This window comes from Lonchura striata, chromosome 9, assembly GCF_050655825.1.
Source record: "Lonchura striata isolate lonStrDom1 chromosome 9, ASM5065582v1, whole genome shotgun sequence".
Taxonomy (NCBI): Eukaryota; Metazoa; Chordata; class Aves; order Passeriformes; family Estrildidae; genus Lonchura; species Lonchura striata.
The window spans coordinates 27,278,761-27,299,699 of record NC_140711.1 but is presented as its reverse complement, the minus strand read 5'-3'; the positions used below and the strand labels follow the sequence as shown (position 1 = coordinate 27,299,699).

At 48.0% G+C, this 20,939-nt stretch overlaps 1 protein-coding gene across 12 annotated transcripts in view; it reads right to left on the bottom strand.

The window, feature by feature from the left end:
• The window catches only part of TNIK (TRAF2 and NCK interacting kinase), a 154,269-nt gene that overhangs the window by 37,974 nt on the left and 95,356 nt on the right, over nucleotides 1-20,939 (bottom strand). For 7 of the 12 annotated variants that reach the window (XM_085587353.1, XM_085587345.1, XM_085587348.1 and 4 more), the window contains exons 7-14: nucleotides 20,713-20,843; nucleotides 17,364-17,418; nucleotides 16,465-16,543; nucleotides 12,348-12,523; nucleotides 10,157-10,223; nucleotides 9,118-9,322; nucleotides 1,123-1,233; nucleotides 568-654 (exon numbers count right to left, since the gene is read on the bottom strand). In XM_085587353.1, the coding sequence (XP_085443479.1) occupies nucleotides 568-654; nucleotides 1,123-1,233; nucleotides 9,118-9,322; nucleotides 10,157-10,223; nucleotides 12,348-12,523; nucleotides 16,465-16,543; nucleotides 17,364-17,418; nucleotides 20,713-20,843 (911 nt within the window). The remainder of the gene's footprint in view (nucleotides 1-567; nucleotides 655-1,122; nucleotides 1,234-9,117; nucleotides 9,323-10,156; nucleotides 10,224-12,347; nucleotides 12,524-16,464; nucleotides 16,544-17,363; nucleotides 17,419-20,712; nucleotides 20,844-20,939) is intronic. The other 5 variants (XM_085587346.1, XM_085587347.1, XM_085587351.1 and 2 more) reach the window with 1 other exon arrangement.

Sequence of the window (20,939 nt, the reverse complement as noted above, 5' to 3'; positions counted from 1 at the left end):
ACCCCAACCGTGTAGATTAAAATAAAATGCATTAAGAGTAACAGACAGTTACCAGCAGTAAAAAGGATAACTCAAACCCAAATGAAATAAAAAAGAGGACATCTAGAATGCAAACAGCACACAAGGGAATAGACAGTGTTCCTGCGAGGAAACTGAAACAAAAGCCTTCACTCAGAACACGAAGAACAGCATGGCAGGGTGGGTTTGATGGATGCAGACACGCAACAGCTCGAACACACCCCCAGCATGCTGCAAACAGCCTCCAAAACTTCACAGCAGCAACCAGGGCTGCTCCTCTGAGGAGGACACACACACACACACCCCAATGCTGCGGAGGGGACGCAGTGAGAGCCGTGCACCATGAGGGCAGCCAGCCCCGAGCAGAACGGGGGATCCAGGCATGCTGCAGCCACGGAGCAGGTCAGGAGGCTCCAGGAAGGGTGGTGACAGTGGTGTCCCCCACGTTTGGGCATGTCAGGAGGCACTGGGGGGACATGGGTGCACGCGGGCGCATGCGGACACGACAAGAGCAGAAAGCGGCAAGCGTGGCCGTGGCCTCCCATTTACCAGAAGTAGCGCTTGCTCCTGCAACAACTGCTGCTGCAGGATCTCTAACTGTCTCTGCTCCTCCTCTAACTGTCGCCTGATGTACTCCTGGAGGCATGGGCAGCAAGGATCAAAGGAAAAAGAGAGAGAAGGTAAAAGAGCCAGTATTTCCAGAGAGGAAGGAGAATGAGGTGGGCACCCACATCCGCCCCGCCCAAGTGATCTGATCAATCAGCCCTGGCACCCTCCATCCCTGCCCAAAGAGCCCAGGGTGTCCACCACTCTACAAGAATGGAAACCACTGGGAAACGGCAAACATTACCCAAGAATAACAAAAAATCTGACTCCAACAACAAGCTGGTGTGGAAAACCTGCACCGAGTGCCTTCACATCTGCGGGCCAGCAAGTGGATCCACACAGAAATAAACGACAGCAGTGAAAGCGACGCACGCAGTGTTAACAATTAAGCAATTTGCTCTCAAGTGGTAAAAAATGAGTGTTTACGAGAAGATCTCTGATTAGAGGCAGAGGACTCCGTGCTGAAGGCGATGGCCCCGCTCACTCCCAGCCCGTTACCTGCTCGTGCTCCGCGCGCCGCCGCTCCTCCTCCCGCCGCATCTGCTCCTCGTAGTGCCGGCGCTGCTCCCGCTCCTGCTGCTTCCGCAGCTCCTTCTCCCGCCTCTGTTGCTGGGGGGGACAGCGGGTACAGGTCAGCTTCCCCATCCCTCTCCCCGGGAGATTGAAGTCCTTTCTCTCGTCATTTTTGGGGTGTCCCCTTGCCCACAGAGCCACAGTGTTCCCACCCATCCAAGGAGATGCCTTGCCAGCAGGCTGGTCCATCTGGGTGGCAGAGGGACTCCTTGATCCCACTCCATCCTCACACATTCTGCTCTTTGGCACTGGCTGTGGAGAACCCACAGCATTCTCCTAGCCAGAACCAGGTAATTTTGTCTCCCAATTGCAGATGAAGCCATGGGGGATTACATGGTCCCCATGTCCCAGCATGGCCAACCAGGGAGCTAATGGGGCCTCAGACACCTGGGAGCTACACGAGCCCATCGCCTACAGGTAACACATCTCTGCCCCAAAACCACCCATGAGGATGAGGGACAGAGACAGGGGACTTATTGCCTACTGAGAGGGAAATGCATCTCTCTTTATGTTTGCTGAGACCAGAAACCAACAAGGAAGACTCAAAACCCAAGGGTTTTTCCTTTCTGAAGCACCAAATGAGCAGGATGGGCTTCCCTTGCTATTCTCAGGTCATGCCTGCCCCACTCCCTCCCGGGTGCATCCCTGCCTGCTCCACTCTGTAGCACCTTTGCAGACAGCAATCCAGGAAGTTTCGGGGTGATGACAACCAACAGCCTGCTGTGAGTCACCCTGGGCACACCTGCAGCCCCCACACTCCTGCTTTTAACCCAGCCAACCCTGCAGCTGCCCAAACCATGCCGGGAGCAGGGGCTGGCAGCAGAGTGCTGCAGTGCTGCACAGGCTGCTGGCCCCTCGCTGCAGCACCGCATGCAGCATCGGCAGAGGGCACTCAAAGTCCGGGATTGGCACTGGAGCTGCCTGCCCTGGCCATCATCTTCATCATCTGCTGGGTGCAGCCACGGTAAGGCACCCACTGAAGCAGAAACGTGGCCCTTTTTTTTCCTTTTTTTTTTCCCTGTATTTTTTTCTCTCCCGTTGCCGACACACGGTGGCTGAGCAGACTGCAGTGGGAACGCTGTCACGGGAGAAGCTGGCAATGCCATGCATTCTCTGAATCGTGGGGAGGGCTGGAACAAGCAGCTGAAGAGCTGGCTGAGCATTCCAGAGACCAAGATGCCTCCGTGCGAAACCGCTGCTCTGCAGGAACCTGCACTGCACAGACTGACTTAAAATCTGTATCTGTCTGTGTTTTCCTCCGTGTTCTATATATTTGTGTCTCTGTGGAGATACACATCTAAGGGTATCTTTACAGACAGATATCCATGGAGATATATCTATCTACAGATGTTGTAACAAATACTTAAAGACTCCAGCATTTCCATCAGGAGCCACTGCCTGTCCTGCTCCTGCCTCTTCACCCACAGGTAGCATCCACATGGACTCCAATGATTTCCTTGAGCTGCAGCACAGCTTTAGTGCCACCTACAGCAATATCTATCAGAGCTGCTCCACTTGCCTCGGGGAAGAAGGAAAAACTGCATCCAACCTGAAATAACCTGCCAGCTCCAGACACCGGTGTGTCCCACGGCAGGCACAATCCTGGCACTGCCCACGTACACAGGGGATGCCTGTGCTACTCTGTCCTCACAGGCAACAGGGGAACGTGGGCCTGGGTGTAGCTTTTGGAACTCTGCACTAGAAATTGCAGAGGGCTCCCCACCAGGACATGGTCACTCTGCAGCATCCTGGTGGTACACAGGATTTCTTGGCTTTGCCAGTGCGCCCTTGACCTCCTCATGTGATGGTCAGTGCTCCCATGACCTCTGAAGTACAGATCTTCAGACTAATGTGTTGAATAAATGTTATCCTGAGCTTCCAGTCACAGCTGTGTCACACTGGTTTTGAGGTGGGTTTTAATGGCTGGCTTTTTTAAACTACCACGCTGCTGAACAAAGCACATTAATGCTTGTGCAGGCTGGGCTTGGCTGGCAGGAGGCAAGGCCCTGAATATCACAGCCATTTCTTCAATAAAAATCACCCAAATGGTCTTCATTTCCAATCTAATAGGCAAACAAATCCAAATCCTTCCAAAGAAGGAGGCAAAAGCACTTTTCTCAAGGAGGGAGTAGCACACCATCCTTTCTGGGTACCATGTGCCCCAGTGAGCTTGCCCCACTTCTGGTCTCTTTCCTTCAAGGCAGCATCTCACCACCAGCCTTCTAAAAGCCTATTTAACTCTAGGAATGAGAACTGAGGCCCACAGGCACCACTTCCCTTCAAAGCCAGGACTCTTTTGGATACTTAAAGGCCCCCCTGCACCTGGCTGCAGCCAGGCTCTTGGGGCTGAGGCTCTGAGCAGGATCCAACACACACATTTATGGAGGCCAGGAGTGCAGCACTCCCCTCCAGCTCCACAGCACATTTGTCAGGTCACATTATAAGCAGGTCATTTGGCACAGTAGCATTACCAGCACCTTCAGCTGAACACTGCAGCCCAGCAGAGCAGGGCTGAATCAGCTGCCTCCCCTGTATGGCCCTGCTGCAGCAGCTGGCAAACATCTGGAGAGGACCTGGCACTGCAGTGGGCAAAGCCTCAGTCTCCCCAGTACTGGGATGATGGGGACCATTTTTGAAGGAGGGATTTGGATTAGGGAGATGCAGCTGAGAACAAGTGCATGTAGAAACAGAGAAAAAAAAAAGAAAAAAAAAAGAAAAAAAAAAAGAGTCAAAGATCTCTTTCCTTGCCTCCTTTTCTCCCTGTTTTCTGACCTCCCTCTCCTTCTGCAAGAGCACACTTCCCACATTTCTCCAAGCCTGAAACTACTGTGTGTATTTACACTATCCAGATCCATTATTCATGCAAGGCAAGAGCACCAATTAATTAGGGCTGCATTTATATAACTCTGCAGGTAAAGCTATATGTAGCCGCTTGTAAGCCAGAACAGGATCTTATTTGCACTGCACCAGATATGACAGGTTTTAAATATTGATGAGAGAAGACACATGAAGGCAAAACCTCTGGTGGGGAGGCCCTTGGAGGCCTGGCATGAAACAAGGACTTCAAAGAGCAAGCTCACTTTGCTAGATCAGACACATCCTGGGCTACGAGCAACGAGAGAGCTGCAGCTGCCCCTTGAACCCCGTGAGCTCAGAGAGCCACTGACACTTGCAAGAAGAAGCTCCTGGAAACCCTGGCTTGCTGCTCCCAAACACCAGCATGAGCCAGGAAAGAAGTGGAAGGGGAATTCCAAGTGACAAATGAAAACAAATATTCTAGGTGGTTGCATTGTTGTGACAGGCTCATTTATCTGAGCCACCAGGGAAAGAGTGACTGTGGCTGGAACATCATCTTTTCTGACATGCCAAGCACTGGAGCATGGAGAGGTGATTCCCACTGGTAGAGAATCTGGGTCAGAACTTCCCACCACGGCAAACAGGGATCTGATTTGCTCTGAACCACTGCAGAGCTTTTACTCAGGATCACCATGAAGGGATGCCCCATGCAGGAAAAATCTCATGCCTCTGAAACAATGAGCCCTACATGCTTTCTGACCAAAGAAAAATGAGAGAGACACGAGGTTTAACTCATAGCTGTACTACAGGAGCTGCTGTAACACAGCTCTCCCTGGAAATGGGTGCAGCAAAGCTGCTGGGACCACTGCAGTATCCCCCTGGACCACACACCTATGAGAGCACTGCCATCTTCATGACAAGGTTCCTACAAGCTATAGGGCACCTGCACATGCAGAACAAAATGACAAACCACCATTTTAGATAACCTAAATTTACCTATAACTAATTGCTGATTTTTTTTTTTAGTTGCTTTGTGAGAGCTTCTAGTCAATGGTGTTCTGCTGGTTAACAATTGCAGGAGCTTCAGCAATTTTTTATCCCTTGAACATCCAGCTCTGTAAGTGCACTAACTGGAGCCTCAAATGAAACCAGCAAGATGCTTAAATCTGCCTTGTACATTCCCTGTAATGATCTGACCTTCATTTTATACCTAGAATGGAAAAAAATCCACAATATGGCAGAAAAATGAGGTTATGTAAAGGCCTCTCTGACTCCATCTGCCCACTGCTGCCAAGGGGTCTGCAGAGATTTGTCTTGCAGGATCCCTAAAGCTCCTGACCCCAGCATGTGTTATTCCTACAGCTCAGCTGGAGTTTTGGTGGTTAAACCACTGCATCAAGGCTCATTCTGTGCCAGTAACAAATGGAAGGCTGATTAGGGAACTATATATATCTAATATATGTATATATAGGGAAAAATTAAAATATATTCAAGCCTATTCACCCTTCTGCATGACACAAACATTTTCTGCAGTGCTGTTGGATCTATTGATATTTAATTTCCTAATTTGAGGGTTAGTTCTGGTGCACATTTTGAATTCATGAGACCAACTTTCTGTATGAGGGAAAACAAAGCTGCAACTCTGCTCCCATGAAAGTCCCGGTTTCAAAGCTGGCTTGGGCATTTTTACTTCCACTGCAATTAAAGACAGCTGCAAATCTAAATCTCTTTGGCTGCCTGGAATAAGATTCAGCCTCAGAGAAGGAAATTGGTCAGTTCCTGAAAAAAGGAGACCCAAGTGTCCAACAGATGCAAGGAGACACGCAAAGCATGGCAGCAAGGTCTCGAGGGCACCAAGAAGGTCATAAAGAGACCGCCAGAAAACTTCCTCACTTGGCTTTTTCTATATGCATTTGATGTTATTGTTAGAGCAGCATCAGGAGATGGTGGATTTCCCAAAAAAAGCCCTAATGTGGGAGGTACTTTGTGAGAGGTTCAGAAATCCCCATTTAGGAAGATCAAGGTGACAAAAAAATATGATTCTTTCATTTTGAGGTCTGTCAAATGAGACATGAGAAATGGTAGGAGCTCTACCCCTGCCAGTATTTAAAGACAGCATTGTAAAACCACCAAACCTCCTGAAGGTGTGCACTGACAGGAATGGGACAGTTATCCTACTAAGGCCTTTCTTCAGCTCTTTTGCTGTGCATCTCCAGTACAAATTAACTCCAGGCATTTCTGAGCTTGCCATCCTTCTAACATCAATCCTTTTGGAGCTGCACTTGGTCCCAAATGCCAACTCACTCCCTCAGCCTGGACACCTCCACAGCATCTTATGAGTAGGAGCTCTTTCTGTAAACACAGTAATAAGTTTGGCAGCTTGAACAGGCTGACTTAGGACACCCAAAAGCCACCAGCTCCAAGGGTTTATTTGTCCCGGCTGCTTTACTGTGTTTTAAAGGTCAATTTTATTTTGAAAACACAGTAATCTGAGTCTTCCACTGGTCTCTTCCCCCAGAGATCTGCTGGTACCAGTGCTGCCTGCTGGAGGCACACCCCATCTTAGTCAGACCATAAAGTAGCATGGAAGAAATCCTGCTCCCATTAACCAAAATAAATCCCTGGCCCAGAGTCATCAATGAAAGTTAATGCAAAGCTGGTGTTGGAAAAAGCAGAGGCCCAAGAGCAGCAGCCTGACTGGAGCAGCACTCCACACCCATGCAGTGTGCTGGGAGCCTCAGGACATCCACACCAAACTCAGCACAACTGTGACAGCTGCTGGGGGCTACCTCTGTCTGCCCATCAGAGGTTTCCTACCCCAAAATACCCAGGAAGGACAAAGACCAAACTATATCCCTGCAACAGCCATGAAACTTTATTTGCTCATCTCTGCACTTACAGATTTTCTGGCTTTGCAGATTCAGGGCACCTTGCAGGTGGGGAGCATCTGTCCTCACCACTGCCACAACCCACCAGAAGGTCTGTCCCTCTTTCAAGGGCTCCAGCTTTAATCCTCACCATAGCAACTCAGCTGCTCCTTGCTCGCCACACAAACGGTGTCTGATAGAGAGCAGAGCTCATTTTACTCTGTGGCAGGTGAAGCTAAACCTGGCCAGAGGGACCTGAGGAAATGGGCACTTGAGAAGATGCTGGGGCTATCCCAGCTGCCAGCTGGCCCCAGCATCTGCCCTGATCCTGGCTGAGCCTGTGGGACAGATCACATCAAGGGGGGCAGAGGATGCTCTTCAACTACAGCCCCCCTGCCTTTCCCCTCTCCTCTCACGTGGCAGGAGCTTGCAAACCCCTCTTGGCCAGCTTTGCTCCATCACATCTCCCTTTTAACTGAGGTCCAAAAGCTGCAAGGCAGCTGGGAAGAAGGCAGTGGGTGAAGAGTCTAACAGGGCTGTTCTGAGCCACTAGAAAAGGTATTTGGCTTAAATGTTGGCTATGGTGGCATTAACTTTTAATGACTTGAGGACACAACAGAAGGAAACTAGCAGAGCCCAGGGGACTGAGCACAGCCCAGCCCAGCAAGGCAGCAACTCCATAGCTCAGAGCAGAGCTCTCCAGCTTAGCAAAGGATTAGTCCTCCATTCAAAACCTGACTGGGAAGCAGCAAAGAGAGAACAATTTTCTTCAATGTGAAGAGAACATATTAATACAGCAGCAAGCATTGTATTCATTACAGGATTGCAGTTAATCTGGTGTCTGCTTTTATTCTGCTGTTGTTCTGCTCCTGTACTGCTTGCAGCAAGCAGCTGGAACAAAGGCAGCTTGCAACAACAGTCCTCACAACCAACACTGGAGCAGGAGATTTTGGGGTACATCTACATGCAAACCTTGTCCCCCCACAAAACAGCTTGCCAGCCTTGGGAGGGGTGCAGGGCTCTAGCAGAACCTGACCTAGAAGATAATGAACACTCTGTGCTCTGACAACATCACAGACCTACATATTTACCAGACTGAAAAAATGCTTTGCCTGGGATTTGCCTGTGTTGATTTTTGCCCTGGAGGGGCTCAGAAGACCACCTCGAAGAGAGGACATACCATCACCATCAGCAACATCAGCTGCCTGAAATTCCTTCCTGTCTGTGCCCCTGGCCTGAGGCATTACCCAGTACAGGGAAAGATTGGTGAACAGAGTAACAGACCTCTTGCTCCTGCAAATTAAGGTGGTGGATGCTCTCCTAGTCCATTTACTGAAAATCCTTTTATCAGACATATTGGTGACCTCTCCAGAAAGCTAATTTAATGACACTCAACGTATGAACCCTTCAATGAGTCACTTGGGTGGAGTTCAGAGCAAGGCAATGGGTGTCTTTTTGAAAAACCCCATCAAAAACCCTAAGAGATGGGGAAAAGCCCATTACTTTTTGGTGAACTTCTTCAATACAAGACCCAGGAGCTAAAGGAAAAGCAAGCACTTCCTCCAGAGCATGTGGCCAGGCTGAGCAGCTCAGGACACCCAAAGTCCCAAGGTCAAATCCTGCAGCTGGATTTTAAATGGGGTGGATAATTTTAAGACTGACTGCATTTGTGGCTGGTATGTTAAGACAAGGGTAATGAAATCTTATCCTTCGGAGCACATATGGATCATTGCACAAGTCAGGCAGGCATCTGCCCCTCCCCTGCATAGAGAAATTGTAATTGGCAGGGACTGTAAGACTGAAGTTGAAAGTATGGATTAAATGGGACACAAATGGCACATGGATCTGAGGATAGGGCAAATTGAGCTTTTCAACTTTTTCTCAACTGAAACAGTCCACAGGAGCAAATAACGATAAAATGAGCTTGACAGATGCTGGATTGCTCACCTCGACTGAATACAGCTGTCACCCCAGCCATGGGCTAACTCTGCTCAGTAGTTCCAGGGAGCCCTTTAGGTTTGGAATTCCAAGGGTTTATTTATAGCAAAGCAGTGCTATTACCTTCACAAAAGCTGGCAACACTTGCTATGGTGGGCAGAGTGGCTGGAGGCGGCTACACCAAAAGGATGAGCAGAGGGGCTTGACCAGTGTAACAAAACGTTTGGGGTTACAGACTGGAGAGGTCAGCACCTTAAACCATGCTGAGAACAGCCCCTTGGGACCTGCCACCAGAAACCCTGCTGCTCCACCCTGTTACCTCCTCCAGCCTTCTCCTCTGCTCCTTCTGCTCCTCGATGCGCTTCTGCCGCTCGGCCAACAACTGCCGCTTGTGCTCCTCGTTCTCGCGCTGCTGCTGCTCCAGCTGCTGCCGCCGCAGCGCCTCCGAGCGCTCCTTGTTGGCCAGCTGCAGCCGCAGGAAATCCCGCCGCAGCGTCGACTCCCCGGGCAGGTTGAGGATGGAGCTGCACACAGGAGAAGCATCAGAGCAGATCCCCTCCCTGCAGCCTCGAGCCTCTCGCCCCTGCGTGGTTTTCCAGCGTGGCCCCTCTCCTCTCCATCCCTACGGCACCCGAACACCCGACACAGCTCGGGCAGCAGTGGGTGGAGGGATGGGGACCTGCAGGTGCCAGGGCAGGGTGACAGAGCTTTGCTCATGGCTCATCGGTCATTTACTCACTGTAAGTGGAAAGGTTTCCTTTACATTAAATTTCTAACCAAAGCCTCTGGTGCTGCAGTGGCTGGCACACACTATATTTAGCTGTGCACAAAGCACATTTAGCATGAATCATTGCCAGCTATTAAAATACTACATTATCTCAGTGAAATAATGGAATAACCTGATACTAATTACAACGGCTCTGAAAAATGTCAGCAAAGAAAGTCCCAGCCCCACGGTGCTTGCAGCAGCACCTGGGAGGTTTCATGGTGAAAAATTACATGGGAACAGGGAGTTAGTTACACTTGGATGTAAGGAACCACATTTTGAAGAATTTTAAAATTTCACCTCACATTTTTCCATACACCAATATCCACACTCTCATGACAGCACCATGTTGTGCTGCAGATCCCACAGGCAATGGGGTTTTCTTCCCCAGCTTTTGGTTAAGGTGATCCAGAGCATCAGTTTATACCCACGCACCACCCAGCAGTGAGAATTTCCTCTGTTCTGCCAGGAACAGGACTCTGTGCTCAGAGTGTCCTTTTTCCATTTCCAGTTCATATGAGCCCATAATCCAAGTTGATTTTACACAGAGCTAAAAGGGATGTAAGGGCACAAATGAAATGTTGGTTCTTACCTCGGCTCTCCAGAGTCGTTTTCCTCCTCCTCCTCCTCACTTCCACTGTACTCGTACTCTGTCTCATCTAGGAACAGAATTGCTCATCAGTGCCCTTTGCTGGACTCATTTGTTTTTCCAGTGACTGAAAACCCCAGAGCTCTGAAGGCAGAACAACCAATTCTCTTTACCTTGCATGACCAAGAATAAGCAGCACTACTGCTCTGCATTTTGTGGTTTTAAGGCCAGGGAAGCACCAGCACAGGGGGCAACAGCCCTAACAACCACAGCCCCTTGATGTAAACATGGGAGTGTCCACAAAATAAGAATTTATCCCCACATTACAGTGACCCCCTTCTTCAGGATGGTTCTGCAACAGAAGGTGCACCAGCAGCTATTGGAGCCACAGCCGCAGGAAGATGGGATTTAACCAAGGCTCTGAAGGCACCAGCTCCTCTTTCCCTAAACATATGCTCTTCCTATGCAAATCCATGTAATTTCCAGGCAATGAAGATATCTACATAAAAGCTCACTGCAATGTTGTGTTACATACTGCAATTTCTGTTGGGATATCATCTTTATCGGATGAAGGGAATTATAGTCAAAGAAAGGCTTGCATTTATCCAATTACTCTCCATCTCTAGGGTCCAACCTTCATTTGCCAGACTAAACACATTTAATACTTCATTGGGATCCCATTTTATTGTTTTGATTGTAGTGAAATCTATTACAAGGGGCTGGAAGGTACGCATGAAAAATTAATTCCGCTACCAATAAGAAGAGAAATAGCAACATAATAATTTGCTGGATTCTACAAATGAGCTTTCAAATTAAAATTCAGTTCAGAAGCAGCCGAATACTTTAACAACTTTCTTCTGCTATCTGATCTTTCTTGCAGAGGACTTTGATAGGGCCCGGAGAGTTCACTGAAAACATTCAGTTTAATAGGTTATTCCTAGTCAGTGGAATTGCTTTGGGGCAAGGGTCTTATCTGGATGTTGGTTTGCACAGCTCTGCTCATCGCTGGTGCTGCAGGGATGTCACCTAGATCAACACACTTGGCATGAAATACGTGAGCTGGGGAAAATTCAGCTTAGCAGCTTCACCCTCCCACATGCCAGCACAGATCTATGCAAACGTAAATTTTATACACACGCTTTAATGCATCAAAGCTTAGATGTTCCATGTGGAAATTACCACCTGGACTAAAAAAAGGTATCATTTTTCATTAGGGGAAAAAAAAAAATATTTAAAAACACTGATTAACTCTAATGACAGTCACCTGTCTGCTTTGCATGAACACCCATTGTTTAGTTACAGGTATTTATTTCCATTTCAATGACTCAGAGGAATCAAACCAAACAAAACAATCTGTCCCCAAAACCACATGAAGGCGCTCACCTATTGAATTTAACGAGACTGCAAACAAACTCAGCCATCTGAGTGAGGGGAACTGGTACTGAGACCATGGGCAACCCAGTCCTCTTTGTTTTCCCTCTTTTACCCATAAGCTTCACCTGCCTGGATGTGTCCTGGTCTGCACACCAAGCACGTGGCAGAGTGTCAGAATCTGGGGTATTGATGATTCTGAGATTGTAGAAAGTCTCTGTCTTTCTGCCCCACTGCCAAAGCAGAAGCCATAATTGGTCTGTGCTGTTTCAAGGTTGTTTATTCTGTTTATCTCTAACATGTTCTGCTGCCCTGCCCAGCTCTGTCCTGCAGGGCAGCGTGTGGGGCTCTGCCCTCAGTGGGATGTGACAAACATTAAATACCAGAAACTCCCTGGGCTGGATTTACAATAACGTGCCAATATCTGTCACCTACGTTGGACAGTGTGTCCCCAGCCTGAACCAACAGAAAAATGCCAACACCACAGCGAAACATGGAGGGCATGAAGAAGGAGTAAAAGGACAAGGCACACCCAATTTCCTCCAGCTTGTCCCCTTTGAACCCCTAATCTAGAATCCTAAAATTTTACTTTTGCACCCATGCCACACTTAATTATTACTGATATCAAATACTCAGAGCTGGTAATTCATCCTGTAAGATTGAAAACTCTTTTCCGTGGACAGAGATCACAGACAGTGTCTCCGGGGGCTCTGTACAGAGTCTGCCAGGGTCCCAGACAGGGATATCTGAGCACATGGCAGAGGCCAAGGACTGCTCACAGCACTGCTTCCTCTCCACTAACCCTCCTCTCTTCTGCACTGACCTTTCTCTCCTCGCTTCTTTTTAGTCCTGTCGATGTGGTCCTTGAGCTGGATGCGGACCTGCCTCTCGTTGGGCTGGTCTCGGATGAAGGGATGCTTCATCAGCTGCTCCGTGGTTGGTCTCTGGCTGTGGTTCTTCACTAGGCAGCTCTCAATGAAGGACTGAAACTTTTTAGACCTGGTCAAGAACAGGGAAGAAAGGCACAGAAATAATAGGTAAATGGATCGATTCTCATGTTAGAAAGTGAAGAAGACTTGTTGGTGTTTGAGAAGATTTTTTTCAGCTCTCACTCATTATCCCAGAAAGCTGGGAACCATCAGTATGACCAGAGAAACACCAAAGCAACATGTCACCAATGGCACCCAAGAAAAGGCAAGGGAGTGTTCCTGCTCCCTTCCCTCTGAACCTGTGAAACTGCAGGCAGAAATGACATAAAACCCAGACAGATATAAACACAATGCCTGAGTGTATTGTTTCTCATATTTTACAGCACCCCAGGCAGTGTTTCAAGAGATTAATCTTCGTGAAGGTGAGTGGGACAAGCTAGGTTAATTTTTTTTTTTTTATTTAGTCCCAACATGGCAGGGCTTGGTAGAGCTCAGGCAACCTTTGGGTGCTGCTGCTGCCTGCAGCCTTTCCCTGCTCTCAGCAGCATCACAACCCACCAGGGCTGGGGGGCCAGCAAGCCCCAGACCCCCTGATCCGAGAGACTGGGACAGGGTCTTTTGATAAAGATGGAAACAGAGCCCTGCCCTCAAAGTTACAGTCAATCTCAGCTAAAACAGTTTCAGCCAAATCTTTAATAAACAAATTTGTCTTAGTCTCAAGTGCTGCATATCCAAAGTTTTCCTGGAAATAATTTCACCACATTATAAACTCAAGAGAACAGGGATCTACAAGAAAGGAAAATGTTGACAGGCTACTGTAGTCTATGTTGCTTTAGCAAATAAGAAAATGAATATAAATTAATGTCAGAAGCCAACAGATACTACAGAATTGCATTAGAAGTAAAACAATAAGCTTTCAGGGATTTTACTTTTAAGCTGTCAGACTAAAAGTGATTTATCTTTCAAGTGCTAATCCATACAAATTGAGATGCAAAAATAAAATATGCTACTGGATCCAATTAAATCTTCCCTCCAGCTCTGCTAATGAGCAAATCTGCCTTTCCCACCTTGCCTTGAGAGAAAGACAGTATTTCAGTGTACCCAGAAGGTACAATCAATGTGATGCTCAAAAAAAAAAAAAAAAAATACACTTAAAATATGATTCTCCCTTGTTGGTGTGAAGCTGGAGAGGCTCCAGTCTTGCATGTGCAAATACAGGTGAAGTAGCTGGAAAGTTATCCTGGAAGTGATGGGATGGAGGTCCCAGTGCCCTGTGATGCCCTAAGACACCTCTGCTGCCTGAGCAGCTATGGATAGGGATATCCCAACCATTTTCCAGCCCAGGCTGCTGCATTTCCCAAAACCTTCCCCTCTCAAACAAGCCAGCCTGTCCAGTGGCACAGTTCAGCCCCCACTGGAGCTGAAGACCAGGGCTTTCTCCCTGGCTCTGCTCCAGGGGGACTCCAGCACACATTTCATCCCCTCTCCAGGCCCAGGTCAGCCCACCTTCCTGAAACACACGTTCCTCCAGCTCCTGGGGTTTGTAAAGCTTAAATCAATGTTTGCAAAGCCTTTGCAGCTGCTTGGATGAAAAGTGGTACCACAGTGCAAATATCACTCATTAACAAAGAGGTTTCATGTCTTTTATAATGCAGGGCTAGAGAAGGTTTATGGGAACAAAATCACTAAAGTTTGAGTTCATTTTGCCTGCAAACAGGGGAAGAGGAAAATAAAGCTTCATTGCTAACTGGTTTCAACTGGGAAAGAAAACAATACCCCAAAGGCTTTAATTTCATAGGAACACAAAACTGTTTCAAAAGCTAGTTTGAGGATTTAGCAAGCAACAAAATTCTTTTCCTCTCTGAAATTTTTAATTGAGGGCAGGCTCCCATGCCAGTGTTCTCTCTTGGCTTTTCTGATTTACCCTCAAAGGGGCTGGAGTCCCTTCACTACTTTTACATGCAAGGAAAAAATGGTCTACCCATGTAATGTACTTTTATTTATTTATTGCTGTGCAGAAAAGCAAGGACAAATTCAAGTTGAACCTTTCTCCATTTTGCTGTGCTCCTGTGACCTGTGGTTGTGAAAACCAGCCCACTGACTGCCAGGAAGCCACCCCAAAAGCCTGGTCAAACATCTCTGCTCTTCCCAGGATGGGCTTGCAGAATTCTAGGACTCATCCTGGCAAGGCTCAAAAACCTCCAGCTGAGAAAAGAGCCAAGGACAGCAAATCTGCCCAGTGCCACATTGAAAATGCTGTAAAAATTTGATTTCAATGAGTTGGTTGAGCATCATCTGGATCCTTTGCAGCTTTCCACTGCAACAACAGCTTGGAAGATGGACAGAGGTCTGAGGTACCTGAGATACACATGTCCCAACTCTGATGGACACCAGGGATGCCTGCTTGATCATGGAGGGGGAACAGAGGCCAGGGGAGCACCAAGCTGCCTCTGGAGCTGGAGTTTTATTACACGATGGCTTCCCAGGAGATCTTCCATCAAAGCACCCAGGATGCCAGCCCTGGCACAGGCAGAGCACAACTCTGGGCAGAGAAAAATGACCCCAGGCAGACCCCACAGGATGTGCAAACCTGGGACAGCTGCCAGATGTGTGTGGGAAGGTGGTGCCCAGGAACATGTCATCTTGCATTAAGCACATCCTGCAATGGCAGGGCAAGGACTAAAATATAAATTCCATCCCAGCTTCATTTTTACCTTAAGGACACGGGGAAACATTCTGCTCAAAATCTGCTTTCATCAGCTCCCCTCTGCCTGGAGGCTGAGGGAGTCTTTGCTGAATAAACAGCACTTTTGTATGAAAAATAAACTCTCAAGTCTCACAATCCTTTTTGTGCTGTAGGAGTAAGGATAACAAAGGAGCAGACTGGTGATCTGGCAGAAAACAAGCACCTACGCTATTTTCTCAGCTGACTAACTGTATCCTCAAAAGGTCATGCAAAGAGAGCAAGAATATCTGACACCCTCTGCAGAGCCAGCTGGGAATGGTCTCTCTCCTGGTTTGGTACTGGAGCAGCTGATGATCAGGCTGACAAAACTAATATGCCTCCTAACAAAGCCTGGGTGAGTTTTTAGGCTGGTCCTAAAACCCCAGCACCATGCATCCAAAGCAGAGGACTCCAAGTCCCTCTCACTCCTCTGGCAGCAATAAAGTATTTGCTGCTCTTGCCCTAAGTGCTGTCAGAACACACCATGGGCTCTTCTTCTTTTTACTGGTGCACAATCCGTAATATATTAAGCAAAATGTAAAGGATTAAGGCAAAGCTTCCCCCTGTGAGCCCAGCCCATCAGGGCAGTGCTGCCTCTCTAACATGTGGCAGATCTTTCCTGACTAAACCACTGCTGAACCTGGGGCAGGAAAACAGCACAAACCAAAGACAAGTGTTTTTAAGGACTCCACTTCCATCAATACAGAACATACAGTAACAAAACAACATCTGGCAGGGCTTCAGGAATATTTTTCCTGTGGGTTTTTATTGGCATGCCTCACTTTCTTTCCTTTTATTTTTTTTCCCAAAACAGTGATGCATCTTTTCCTGAAAAATTTTAAAATAAATCCCAAACAAAGTACAAATCTCTGCATTCCTGGGCCTTCAAGATAAACCATCCTTTTTGTTTTTTGGGTTTTTTTTTGGCCTGGATACATGTTTCCACTTGAGAGCGGAACCTGACTGGAATGAAATGGGAGCCAAGCAAAGTGTCATCAGACCTCAGGCTGCACAAACTGCCCAGGAAAAGCCAACTCTGCAGGGTGAGTGTGTTGCTCTCTCTGCATACCAAGGAAGGCCTTCATCCCATGGTGAATCCTCAAAACAAATTTCCTTTCCATGGAAGACCATGACCCAAACCTGCACTCACCAGGGTGATGCTGGAGACCATCACCAATCCCCAAAACTACATAAATATCAACAACATGCCCTCAGCGTGCCCAGATGCATAAAAATATTGCTCCAGCAATGTTTTTACAGCCCCTAAAATGGAGAAAGAAACTCACCACTTCTTTGATTTCAACCTTGGGGCCGGGTTGCGGGGGATGAGGAAGAGGGCTCTCATGGGATGCATGTCACACAGAGCTGCAATTTGTAAGAAGAGGCATTAAATACAGCACAGACATCCAGCTGGGAGATCCCAGCTTCCTCTGAGGTTGCCAGACCCTCGTGGCAGGATGACAGCAGCAGCAGCTTCCCAGAGACAACCCCAGCCCTGGGGCTCAGGTGAGGGCTGAGAGCCCAGCCAAGGGCTGTGAGTTCAGGGGCTGATGTCCCCAACCAAGGGCTGAGTTCAGGGTCTGATGTCCCCAACCAAGGGCTTTGAGTTCAGGGGCTGATGTCCCCACCCAAGGGCTGTGAGTTCAGGGTCTGATGTCCCCAACCAAGTGTCCCCAGCACCACCAGGGTCACTGCAGGGACTGGCTGGGGACATCTCTGCTCCTGCAGCTCCAGGTCCTCAGCACCTGCCAGGTGCTGCCATCAATGGACCAGAGCATGGGACGGTCATGCCATGTGGCACTATGCTCTGCTTTATTTACTTGCATTTTCCAGCCAGGACACTCTGAGGATAATGCTCAAAACCGTGGCAGTGTGACCTGTGCAGGTGCACCCAGCTCTGAGGTGTTTTACCTGCTTCCAACCCTCCACCCCTTCTTCATCTGTGTTTTATTTGAGGAAACCACATCCCAGAGTGCTCCAAAATATATCACACAGGTCTGCCTTTGCTCACTGCCCACCCTGCCCCCTGGGCCATGCTGCCCCAGCAGCTTTGTCCCCACGGGTGCTGTGAGCTCCACCTCAGCAATCCCAGGGAAAACTTTGGGGTGATGTTCCTTGCACAGAGCTCAGCACATCCCAGCATTTACAGCCCAGGGATAATGAACAGAGGCAGGACTCTACTCACGGGGAGCACCTTCGGCCATCTCGATGGCTGTTATCCCCAGAGACCACAAGTCACTCTGTGGAAGAAAGCAGAGGGACACAGCCAGTGCAAGGAGAAATGTACACATTTATTTACCCTGTTCCCAAGCCTCGCTCAGCCCTGAGTCTCCTGAAGGATCAGAGCAGAGACAATGCACCTATCTGGGAAAGTTTCATTTCATACCTCTAACACTCTCCCTTCCATCTTCTCCCCTGCCAACAGCAACACCCAAATCCCCAGCTCCCTGCCAGACAGCAGCAGTGAGCTGCCCTCCAGTGCCTCCCCCCACCCCACCATCACTTCTGAGCTGTGGCTGCACCCCCAGCCCTGACAATGAACCCCAGAGATGGAGTGGCTCTCCTGGCAGTGCAGGAGGCAGAGGCTGGACGTGCCCAGTGAGAGAAGTGAGAACAACCCATCTGCTGGACTGGGAACACGACTCAGACCAGTGCTGGTGCTTCTGCCTAAGGCTGCAAGGGATGGACTCTGCCTTCCACCCTTCCTCTGGTACATCCAGCTCTTGCCCTGCTTTCTGCCACATCCCTGCAGTCCCACTTCACTTTTCTCCTCTCCAGTTCAAGACCTGCTCTTTCTAAACTGCCTCAAGCCTCTAAACATACCATTTAGTTGTTGTTAGAAAGGTTGTTTTTCCCAGTAAAGAGTCCCAAAAGCCCAGCCAGAGCCAGAGAGAGCCTCTAGGAATCACAAGTACCTTTTCACATGCACCCTCCAGGAAAGGCAACTTGGATTTCCAATTTCCGGGCACTTTTCCTCATTTTTAGCTCAAGTTCTCCCTCAACAAATGCTGTCCTTGCTACACATCTTTGTACCTGCTTAAAAATTCTCTCTCAAATCTTATTTTCAGCCCTTTCACAGCACAGTCTCATCCATTCTTTGTTTCTGGTCAGCTGGGATTTCTGCTGCATACTTAATTATCACAGTCTTTCCACATGATTCAGCACACATGACCCCTTCTCTCTGGGTTGCCACTGAACTCCTTCCAAATTCCTAATGTGTCTTTCCATATTGAGGTGCCCAGTATTATATGCAAGATGCCAAGTGATCTTAAAGCTGGAGGAATACAGAAAGGGATTATCATCTCTCTAAGTCTCGCAGAGAAAGCAGAAAACTCAGCGGGAAGCACACATTTTATAATGATCTGGAAATCAGGATTTTTTTTTTTTTTTTGAGTGGTTTTTATTTTTAAGACTGAAAAGCCTTTCAGTCCATCCAGCAAAGGGATGCTGTGCTAATGTATTTGCATTGCCTTGACTTGGGAAGGGAAGCAGCCTCCTTTCTCCCCCTCCTTTTGGTTCTAAGCTTATTGACAAGATATCTCTAAAGAAAAAAGGAAGACTGGCTGGGGGAAAAAACAACAAATAACCTCAACAATGGGGGGGGGGATTCTATTTGTTCTTTTTAAAAGTGGTTTATTTATGTGAGGAGGTATTTACTGCCTCCTTCCATAGATTACACAGACATCTCTTTCTGGCTAAGAAAACAGTGAGATCAGAGGCTTTTTGTCCAAGAGATTAAGCCTGTGAGAACTTCTTTTCTCACCCTATGAATTTCATTTTTTGTACTCAGTATTTTAAGCCAGCCAGCTAAACCTGAGAGCATCTGATTTGCATCCCCTTTAAAAGAAATAATCATAATTTACATCCTCCCCATCCTACTTCAAAGCAAGAGCATCAGGTGCAAGGATGTGATCTGGGGTATGGACTAATGTCCAGCGGCTCCCACATCACCAGGAGCTCTGAAAGCACCCTGCATGGAGCGTGTCAGCAGCAATCAGCTCCTGTTCCACACCCCCAGCCACGGGAAAATGGCCAGAGCCAACTTCAGAGAGGCTCGCTGCAGCATCTGATCCTCGGGGACAATAGAGGGATTCTGGTCCTGGAGACTGTGCATCAGCCCACAGCATATTAAGTGCCCCAGTTATTCTGGCAGGAGGAAAATCCTCAGAGATTTCAGAGGTTAGGAACAGCCTATGAAGATATCAGCCCTTTAAAAAAAAATAATAATAAAAAGCTGTGATTAATGAGAGTATTGCACAGGCAGCTGTCAGTGGTGAGAACAGCCAGTGCAGGGTGCAGCCCCCCCAGGAAGCACTGCCCTCAGCAGAGCTGAGGAAATGCTTGTTGTAATTGGTTTATCAAAGAGTAATAAGTAACTGGAGATTAAACTATTTCTACATGTCCTCATCATTAACAATTTCTGTAACCCAGAGTCTGAACTCATACTGGAGAGGTGCTCTCCAGAAAACCTTCGGTTCAAAAGCTGACCGATGCACTTAAATGGCTGCAATAGCAAAGTATCATTTGGCTTCTTTAAAATCATTCATTTCTCAAAAAATTCTCTGAACAATCAGTAATTACGGCCGAAATTGTACCACAATGGTGGGCTGTGGCTTGTTACGTTGGAGTGTTCTACTTTTAGAAAGCAGCTCACACCAGAGGGTCTCAAAGTCCTTTTTAAACATCACCTGGTGAAGTGACCTCTCAGCATGCACATGACCAGAAGTACAGCAAGCTTCACATATGCCTGAGCTTCCCCCCAGAGTTCATGTGGCAACACCCTGCCCTCCTCTCTGGACACACTCAGTGGACCTTAGGAGATTTGGAACTAGAAATTCAAGTTCTGGACACTTCAAAAAACCAAGGGACAAAAAACCAAGGGATACTTCTACAGATGTGTGTCCAGAAACTTTGTAGTGAAGCAGAAACAGGATAAACTCTAACAAGCTCTCCCTGCTTGAAACATCAGACCTCACTGTAGTTTGAATGGGCAGGTGGGACTCCTTCCTGTGGATCTGCTGCATGGCACAGGGCTCTGTGCCACATTTTAACTCAGCAGCGATGTTGTGCTGCCACCGATCCAAAAATAAACTTCAAACAGGCTGGAGAGACATGTGAAAAGTAGGTCAGCCCCCTAAACGTCTGATTGTGTGGCAGCCTTCACATCTCCCTGTGAATACCAGCCTGCAGGCCACAGGATGTGATTTTACCTTTCTAAACCTGACCTGACTCCTCTCCAGAGTAAATAGAGCAAATACAGCTTGTTTGACTGGAGTATTTAAATACACGGCACCAAAAAAGCAGGGTAGCAGGTAGGAAGCCTGAGTTGTGACACCTTTCTCCATGCAGGGAAAGACTTCTCACAGTAAATTCGGATACGTGAACGGCACGACAAAGATTCAGGCTGGACCTGAACTGGCATCCCAAAATCCCACAGCCAGAAAGCAGGAGGAGCCTGCAATGCCTGCCAATGTGCTTTTCAGTGCTGCAGTGATATCCTGAATTCCTGAGCAGGAAGATGCTGGGTTAGGTACCTTGAAGTCGTAAGTGGCATCGGGATTTTCGTCGCAGGCGATGACCTCGGGGGCCATCCAGTAAGGCGTGCCAATGAAGGTGTTCCTCCTGCCCACCGTCCTGTCCAGCTGGGCACTGACACCAAAATCCACTGGGAGACAACGGGGCAAAGTGAGGTCAGAGACAAACCTGAGCAATGCTCTGCTGCTGAATGTAAAACACTGTTCATTCAGAACAACCCTACACA